At 42.4% G+C, this 8,863-nt stretch overlaps 1 protein-coding gene across 2 annotated transcripts in view; it reads right to left on the reverse strand.

Annotated features, from left to right (window-relative positions):
• Positions 1-6,867, reverse strand: part of LOC112162057 (spectrin beta chain, non-erythrocytic 5) — a 33,327-nt gene extending 26,460 nt beyond the window's left edge. The window contains exons 1-5 of one of the 2 annotated variants that reach the window (XM_036215524.1): positions 6,234-6,867; positions 5,731-5,772; positions 4,887-5,027; positions 1,357-1,503; positions 799-990 (exon numbers count right to left, since the gene is read on the reverse strand). In XM_036215524.1, the coding sequence (XP_036071417.1) occupies positions 799-990; positions 1,357-1,503; positions 4,887-5,027; positions 5,731-5,772; positions 6,234-6,725 (1,014 nt within the window). In that variant the 5' untranslated portion in view covers positions 6,726-6,867. Of the gene's footprint in view, positions 1-798; positions 991-1,356; positions 1,504-4,886; positions 5,028-5,730; positions 5,806-6,233 lie in introns of both variants that reach the window. The other variant, XM_024297701.2, reaches the window with a different exon arrangement.
• Between the last annotated feature and the right edge of the window lie 1,996 nt (positions 6,868-8,863).

An 8,863-nucleotide genomic window follows, 5' to 3' on the forward strand; every position in this document is an offset into this window, starting at 1 on the left:
TCACTAAGTGAAAATCTAATCACTGTATTCTATTTATAAATCCACTGTGTTCTGATGAAGAAAATGTGGATAGTTTGTTAAAAAATATATATTAAAGGGGTATGGACGAGACATTGAGAGGAGCCTGTTGAGGTGGCTTTGCACCTGGTCAGGATGCCTCCTGGACACCTCCCTGGTGAGGTGTTCCAGGCATGTCCCACTGGGCGAAGGCCCCGGGGAAGAACCAGGACACGCTGGAGAGATTACGTCTTTTGGCTGGCCTTGGAACACCTCGGGGTCCCCCCACAGGAGCTGGAGGTAGTGGCCAAGGAGAAGGAAGTCTGGGCATCATTGCTTAGACTGATGCCCCCACGACCCGGTACAAGATGAGCCGAATAAGATGGATGGATGGATGAATGAAAGGGACAAGCCATAAGGGTTGGGGAAGAATTCAGATTCAGCTTTAAAAGTGTAGTTTGTGTGGATGTCCTACGGTCGCTTATGTATCATGTGTACACTCTGAGTGTGCAGCATTCGAACTCAGTCAGTAAAGAGTGGATATTCTTACATACGACTAGAGTCTAGCATAAGGACACCGTACTACTACTCAAGGGAACACAACTACAGTCCTCTAAAGATGCAGCCACACTCTAAAAACCCACAGAACTGTACAGGTCAAGCTCCTCGTCCAGGCGCACGTGACTTAAACCATTAGCTGCTAAATGCACCAAGTTTCATTGACTTTTTGCTCATGTTTCCTTTTGATGCACACACTTAACTTTAGCATTAAAAACAGAAAAGTACAGGAATGTTTTTCACCTTCTCCTTGATCCACGCCTCCAGTTTGTCCACCTTTTGATTAAACTCCTGCAGGCTCTTCGCTGCACCGAGGGCACGCGTCCGGTTTGCAGCCATCTGTTTCAGGGTTTGCCACTGGTCCCTCAGCTGGCTGAGCTGCTTCCTCACCGCATCAGATGTGGGGTTCAGCTTGCAGATCAACTGCTCGCCCATCTTTTGACACACGGGAAAGCTCAGGTCAGCTGTTGCACAGGTGGAGCGGCAAGACTGACAGCGCAGAGGTCTTTAAAACACTTCAGAATGCGATTGTGACTTTGCTACGTCTTTGAAGGGCATTTACAGTTCTTCCTCTGCTCCTTCTGAGCTAATGGATCACCATGAGAAATTAATTATAATCAACCGAGAATTTCTAAACATTTCTCCGAGCCTGACAGAGCTGTCTGGAAATCTGGGGTCGGTTTCTCTATACTATATTAGCCTCTCTGGGCATCAAACTAAGACAGAAATGATTGCATGTGCTGGCTCTGTTAATTCTGTTGTATTTGTATTGCCAGAGAAGACCCTGAATGATTTTCAGACCTGGTTAAGTTGAATCAGGTTGTTCTCAAAGTCCTTGAGATCTCTCTGGAGTGTCTGCGATGCCTCTTCCCAGTCCTGCAGGGGGCAGCACTGAACATCACATCCATCCCTTAAGTCCTGCAGCTTGCCTTTAATCCACGCCTCTGCCTGGATCCCAAACAAACAATTCAAAGTGTTGTTTACAGTGAGAAAACTGGGAAAAACCTGAGTCAACAGGTCAGTAACACATATTTATGGATGTTTTTCAGTAAAAATAGCCTTTTAAAGTTAGGTCACACTTTTTCTCCTCTGCATGAGAGTGTGATGGAGCTCCTGTCGCATCCCCAGCAGCCTGTGTTCTCGTGTCATGTTCTGCAGAGCAGAAGTTTGTCTTGGCCAGGACCCCTGCTCTGTTGCGTAAGGCTATTTCTTGCAGAGGAGCTTTTTCTGGCAGCGTCTTGTGTGGAGCGAGGAGGCCAGAGCTGTTGGCCAAAATCAGAAAGTCTTTGAAAGCGCCTGTTTGTTTTCTAAAAGGAACACAGCATGGATGTAAATGAGCCACCTAAGTCGGAAAAACTGAAGACTAGTAAACTGACTCAAGTTCTTCTGCATGAGTCACACAGCTGATAAAAATCAGCTAAACTTCTCTCTATTTATTGTATTTTTCATGCCGTTGCTTATGCATACAGCTCCAAATGTCAAATACTCCTCAAAGACACAATTGGGTCATTTTAACATCACATCAAAGCAGTGTTTCAGTGTAAATTTAGAATAAGAGAGTCTACAGTAACCTCACGTTTGAGTGAGGAAAACATCAAGACCACACATGACACATCCACCAAACAAGGTTCTGTGCCAGATTGAAACGGGATGTCATTTCTCATCAGATGACGAGGTCGTTAACTCCACAAAGCCCCGGGCAGAAGAGGTATTTCTGGGTTGAACAGAAGGAAAAGAGCTTGACAAAACAGGCCTGCCCGTATCTGCTCACACCGACTCCCATGGCATTATAATGACCTCATGAAGGAAGTCTATGATTCCTTTGTTTCTTCCGTTGGCTCTCGACAACAATGGTCTGTTGATCCCAACGAGCAGCGAGGCCTTTCTGACTGCTAAACTCTCACTACCGCAGAGCTCAAGTCAAACGTTTTCAAAGATTAAAGCAAGCGAATGAATAACTCAACATTGACCTCCTTTGACAACCTCAAACTACCAAATTTCAGCAAGTTTTAACTAACAATTTGAATGAAAACAAGAGCTAAGTGCTCGAATCTTCACATTATTAAAATCATCAACTTGCTTTTCGTTTTCCGTCCAAAGTAAAGCGGTTTGTTAAAAATAAAAAAAAAAATAAAAAAAACAGGACTGACAGGTTTGGGGGTTTTTGTGTGGAGGAAATGAAACAGTGAAAAGCGAGATATTTTGCAGAGCCGCCGCTGAGACAGCTGCGTCCACACAGAGCCACGTTTCTCCATGTGGTGGCCTGTTTCACTCCTCAGCCTCGACCATTAGAGGCCTTTAAACGTCTCTCCCTGGAAATCTCACTTCCACTTTCACAGCAATATAATACTGCAATAATATATTTTCATCAAATGTTAGCAGTCGAGTGAGTCTCTGTAAAACCAACGATTCCCTGGACACTAAATTAAAATACTGTACATGTATTATTAAAAAGCAGCGTAATTGCCAAAAGTTTCTAACCTGTTAACATGAACAAGTTTCTTTCATCAGATCTTTTGGTTGATTTTTTTCTATTGAAATTTTTGTTTGGTAACATAAAACCAATGGTTTTGGTGCACTGCAAAAATAGGAAGCCTAAAACTCGGAGAGGAAGAATCCTAAATATTCATGAAAATTGTGTTTTTAAAATGTTTTTGTTGCATTTTACTCATGATGAAGAACATATATAGAATAATTTAAGATTGAAACTGTATTTCGTTGTACAAATCATGTTGGATCAGGAGCAGATGAACACCTGCGGTTTGAAAAAGTGGTTTGTGACTCAGCAGCAATTGAGGTGGGCGAGTTAAAGTCTCTTTGCTGCATTACAATTCAGATGCATCCACTTGCAGACAAATAGATCCATGTACATCTTCATTTTTATAGTCTTAGCTACCAGACTGTACTGCTGGATAGCTCCAATGTTGCTAGCTGTTTTTTTGCCTGGGCTTGAAAGGTGTTATAAGCTAGCGGGGGGGGGGGGCACAAAGGATGATGGGAAATTAGCCAAGGCTAACTTCTGTGATTCAGAGATGATTTCTGAATAAACTCCTTCTACTCTGCAGAAAACGTAAAAAAACGACACGTTTTTTGATTTTGGCAGTAAAAACTGTATAATCGTAATTAAAAGGCAACTGAGAACAATGTTACAAAAGAATAAAATCCAGTTGGAGTAGGGTTTAGCAAGAAAATCTCTAGAAAGTAGTAACATTATGGGTTCATGTAGCAAGTCATTTTGACTAAAAAAGAGATCTTTTAATAAAATATAAAAATCTAGAAATAAGGATTTCCACACAAGCGTTCAAAAAGGGAAAAAATACTCAAAAAAATTAGAATTAGTTCAAATTGAATGAACCTAATTGTAGTTTATTCTGATTACAGTGACACAAGAACAGCAGTTTAATAAGTGGAAGTGAATCATTTTCAAATAAAATGTGAACAAAAAAGTATCCCATAACATAAAACTGGGACCTATTCTTAAAACATAAATCTAAATTTTTGTTTTTAAAATAAAAGTAAAAATGATGAACACGTGTACATCTTGTAAACATTTATTGAACTTTAAAATTACATCCTTAAAATTGAACCTAAAGTGAAAGTTGAGTTTTATTTGTTTTTTTTTTTTGTCTTAAATCAAGTTTTCTACTATCAAGAGTTTGGACTAAAATGATTTTGACTCATTTTAATAAAAAATTTCCTATTTCTAATCCAAATGAGACACAAATCTCCATAGTGCTGATCTTGAGAAAAACTTGGAAAGGTGTAGAGCAAAGTTAAAACATTCAGTCCTGGTAAAATATCTTGAACATCTAAAAACAAGTTTGTAATCTTTATAAGCATCAAATAGTTTACAGTGCGGTAACTTCAGAGGAACCTGTGCAAAACTTTCCTCCAGCAAACTTGCTGAAAACTCTCTGTCAGCTCTGCTGGACGCAGCTATGAGATAACGCAAGCGGTTGCGCTGCTTGGCTGCGCCTCTCATAGCCAGAGGCGTGAAGCGATGGAGCCAAACAATGACCTCATGTCTAAATAATTGCTTGTGGCAGCTTCCCCTCCCTCCCCTCCCTCCGCCGAACACAGCTCACACAGTTCTTGGGACAAAATAAGAAGCAGAGCATTTTTCTGTTCTGCTTGGAGGGTCATGCGACAGGCGGCTTCCTCCTCCTCAGCAGAACGTGATGTTTTTATCTGCCTTTTATTTCTTTGCACCAGATGGGAGATTTGCTGCTAATTTCAAAGAGTTTGATCTCTGCTGAACTTTCTGGATGGAGTTTAGTGATATAATCTCTTTAGAGTTTTTGGAGAAAATTCTTTGTGTCGACGTCTTTTACCTGCAGTGCCTCCTTGGTGAAGAGTGAGTTTGGCTGAGTGAAGCAGTCGTGAAATGCAGCAGCTGCCAGCGCCTCATCCTGTGAGAGGGGATGACTTTCTGTCATTTCAGGCTCTTTGCTTTTACGTTCAGCCAAGGGAATCTGCACAAGCAAACAAGTGTTAACTCAAATGTGCTTTTTCAAACAAGACAAAAAAAACTTCATTGTACAAAATGAGGTGGTGAAATTATGGCCAAGCGTTCCCGCTTCAGGAAACATCTGGGCACAAGACGGAAGCAGATCCTGAATAGTCTGATGTTTTTAGCTTCACACGAAAACAAATCACCTCCAGATCATATATTTGGAGTGGAAGACACCTCTGTAAATTATTCTTTTGTCTATTTGCTTTAAAAGTACAGACAAAACACATTTAGAACAATTATAATGATTGATTATAACTTCTTTTCTTTTTTTCCCCCAAGAGAAAAACCAAGGAAATGAGCTGTGACAGTGTGTTATTATGACCATCCTGTGTAAGGACCTCAGCGAGCGCTCTCGCTTTTGTTCACTTCCTCCCTGACTTCATGTTTTCCAGTCGGCTCTGGCTCTTGGAGGTCCGCTTCAGCCCAGATCAGGCCAAACCAAGCGGCCTGACGGCAGCTTCCATCTAATTTCCTTCTAAGTGCTCCAGAACAGCCCAGCGTAAAACAAAGGGTTGCTTTGGGTCTCGTGGAGGATTTGAAGAAACTTTTTCTAACTCCAAAGGAGTTTGGTTTGAGGAACTCTAACAGAATAATTAGCATCCAGCTGTCAGGAGACTTCCTCCACTAAAAAATGCTTATTTGAAAGTTAAATAAAACGTTACCTGGACAGATTTCTCTCCGTTGAGTTTCATCCTGGCTTGTCCCTGCACAGCGTGAGACTCTTTACTCAGTAAAACCTCAAAGTAAATAATACATAAGATAATAATCAAGAAATGAGTACAGAAGAATGTAAGAATGTTAGAAAAACACTTGTAGAGTTTGCACTCTGAAAAAATAAACTTTTAATAAACATTCATGTGTACAACCATGCATACAATTATATTTAGTTAGCTAAAGTATTTTGTTTTTTCTAATGAATGTTTTTCGTTTTTTTAGAATTTATTTGGAGTAGAAAAAACATTTTTAATTGGTAGGTGAAATATTTAGACATTTAAATTAAATGTTCACAGTGATTTACATAAATCACTTTAAACTTAAAGTTTAATTATCTTTAAAAAGAAGTACTTTCTCCAAATTTCAATGCAAATCAAGTTTTATTTCTAAAGCACTTTTGATACAAATATAATACAAAGTGTGTGCAAAGTACATTTTCTGTGTTTTGTACCTTGAATTCTGAGTTTGGTTTGCTCTCGTAGCTCACTCCTACGATCCTGGGCAGCTGTGGATCAGATGAGCTGCTGATGTTGTTGTTGTTGTTGCTGTTTTCCGATGAGGAGCCTGTGAGGGAGAGCTTTGCCGGCCCTCCCGTCATCTTTCCCGGTCTGTCTGTACTCTCAGAGATGGTGATCTTCTTGATGGATCTGGAGATGGCGGAGGCAGAGCCGGCATTCTGGTTCAGGTCGTCTCCTGCCACGTGCTCCAGTGTCGTGGGGGCTGCCGGCTTGACAGTGGGTGAGGAGAGACAGGCGCCATGTGCGCAGACCTGCGACGGGCTGAGGTAGAGCGCGTTCAGGCTATGCTGAAACGCACAGCTGTCCAGAGCTTCGGCCGGAAGGAATCTCTTCGGCGTGAACTCCTGGCATTTGGGCACAGGGGGAACTGACAGCTTTGTTCCAATGGTGAAGGGCTGCACCTTTCTCATGATGCTCTCAGACATGTCCAGTGTCCAACAAGAGTCTCTGCAAAAAGTCTGTCACATCCTCCTCTGAGCCAGTGGTCCAGTCTCTGCTCAGCAGGAAAGGAAGCAGAAAGGGAGGACGGACGGAGCTCAGTTCTCCACCTTCTTGTGCATGTTGAGAATGCACAGCACACAGCCCAGAACGGCTTCTTTAGACTCCTGGGATCGAACACGCTCCCAGATGTGGCGCAATGCCGTTCCGAGGTGTGCAGCACCGGTTGAGAGACTCCTTCGGAGGAACTGTAGGAGAGAGCCTGCCAGCCTGCTGCTGAGCAGCCTGATAAGAAGGGACCGCAGCAGGAGGAGGACTGGCATGCTGCCGGACTGAGCCGCGCAAAAGTTTGGAAAAAAAAAGGAAAAGAAGCAGAAAAGGAGGGGAAAGAGGAGGAGGGTTTGTTAGGAGAAGGGATGAAGTCACCACCTCCTCTCTTTGCCCTTCTCTCTTTTTTCTGTCTGTCAGGAGTATCAGGATCAGTCTGAACACCTCCTCTGAAGCTCTGCTCTGATAAAAACTTTAAAAGTCACGGAGGGAGAAGCAGAGCTGCTGTGGTCACATTCCCAGTGAAATCCTGCTCCTCCTCTCTGAGCTGAACAGGTTTATCCCCGAATTTCTTCTGGGATGTGCCCCAACTCCAAAAGCACACTTGACGAGGTGAAGAGGATGGGCATTGGTCTCGATCCTCCTCATCTGAGGGGCAGCTGTCCCAGCTTACAACTGAACAAACAGAGAAGTGCCGGCGTTCTGCTCCTTAAACCTCAGAGCTGCTGGCGTGACAAGTGTGGCGGGACGGAGGGGGCAGGACACAGTTGTTGGCTCCCTGAGTTCAGGGGAACACATGTTGGGCTGAAGGATTGGAATGGGGCTGGTTTGCCCTTGTTAAGGGTGTGGGGGATTCTTCAGAGGGGCAGAGAGGTATTTGGAGGAGCAGATGGGGGATCTGCTTGTACTGGTGAAAGTGTTTCCCTAAAAAGGAGCTCGCTCTTCACCTCCAGGTGGAGGGGTCAACCCCTTCCCCAAAACAGGAAATCTTTCATAAAAGGCAGGAAATGATCACTATTTTAGAAGTTGTATTATTTTAGAAGCTCCACTGCGACAGTCATGACCCTGGAGCCCGCTCGGCCAGTGACGCTTTCAGAAAGCTTCGATTTCACAGTGAAGTCATCTTTAATGCGCTGCAGCTTGATTCAGAGATAAGTTATGCGTAGACTGGGTGGTGTTCTGGAAAGGCAGGCTGGGTGGAGTTCCAGAGGTTTGGCTAACTTTGAAATGACATTTCCTCACAGTGGTGGGTGAGTGGCTTTTAAATGTGGATTTTATGTGTTCAAGGAGTGACGCTGTGCAACCACAGCCACCGCTGGATGAAACCTTCACTCTGGTCGTTTGAAATCTCCTTAGGTTTAACCTGAACAGACAAATTGCCAATTTGGAACCACCCTGAAGGTTTTTGAAAACCACTGGGACCTCCTTCTGCCTTGAACACAAAGCAGAAAAAGGAAATCTATTTTCAAAACATTCCTGTCTTTTATTTATGATTATGCAATCTTTAGCCAAAATAAAAAAAACTGTCATTTTCTAGGACAGTTTCTTCAGAGTACCAGGAGTTCATTCAAAATTTGCTTCTGAGTTGTGGGCGGGACCATAGGGGCAAAGCAACCCCGCCCCCCTTCCCCTCCCAGTTGCTGAGAAATCCGACCATGGAGCTTATGCCCCGCCCATCATATTTTCTATGTCACAAATACAAATATTTTCATTTTTTCCTCTTCTGATTCACAACAATTTGAATAAAGAAACACTAGAAAAAAACAATTTTAAGCTTAACTTTCTTTATACATCAGAAAAATGCCACAAGAACATGTTAAAAGCACTATTTTAATCAGAGCTGCATAAACCCAATTCCTCTAAGGAAGGTTTGTTCACACCAAAAACACTCTTAAGTCTTCCGTTTTCTCCTAATATCCGATTAAAGCTATTTTTAGCAAAAAATAATAGTCAGAGAAATATTTGTCTACCTTGATCAGTATCCTGAGCTGCCAAGTATAATTTCTAAGTCTATTATAAGTTCAATAATTTTAGTAGGTTACATTTTTTTAAGCAGGATCAGCTAATGATATTTTAT

This window comes from Oryzias melastigma, linkage group LG15, assembly GCF_002922805.2.
Source record: "Oryzias melastigma strain HK-1 linkage group LG15, ASM292280v2, whole genome shotgun sequence".
NCBI lineage: Eukaryota > Metazoa > Chordata > Actinopteri > Beloniformes > Adrianichthyidae > Oryzias > Oryzias melastigma.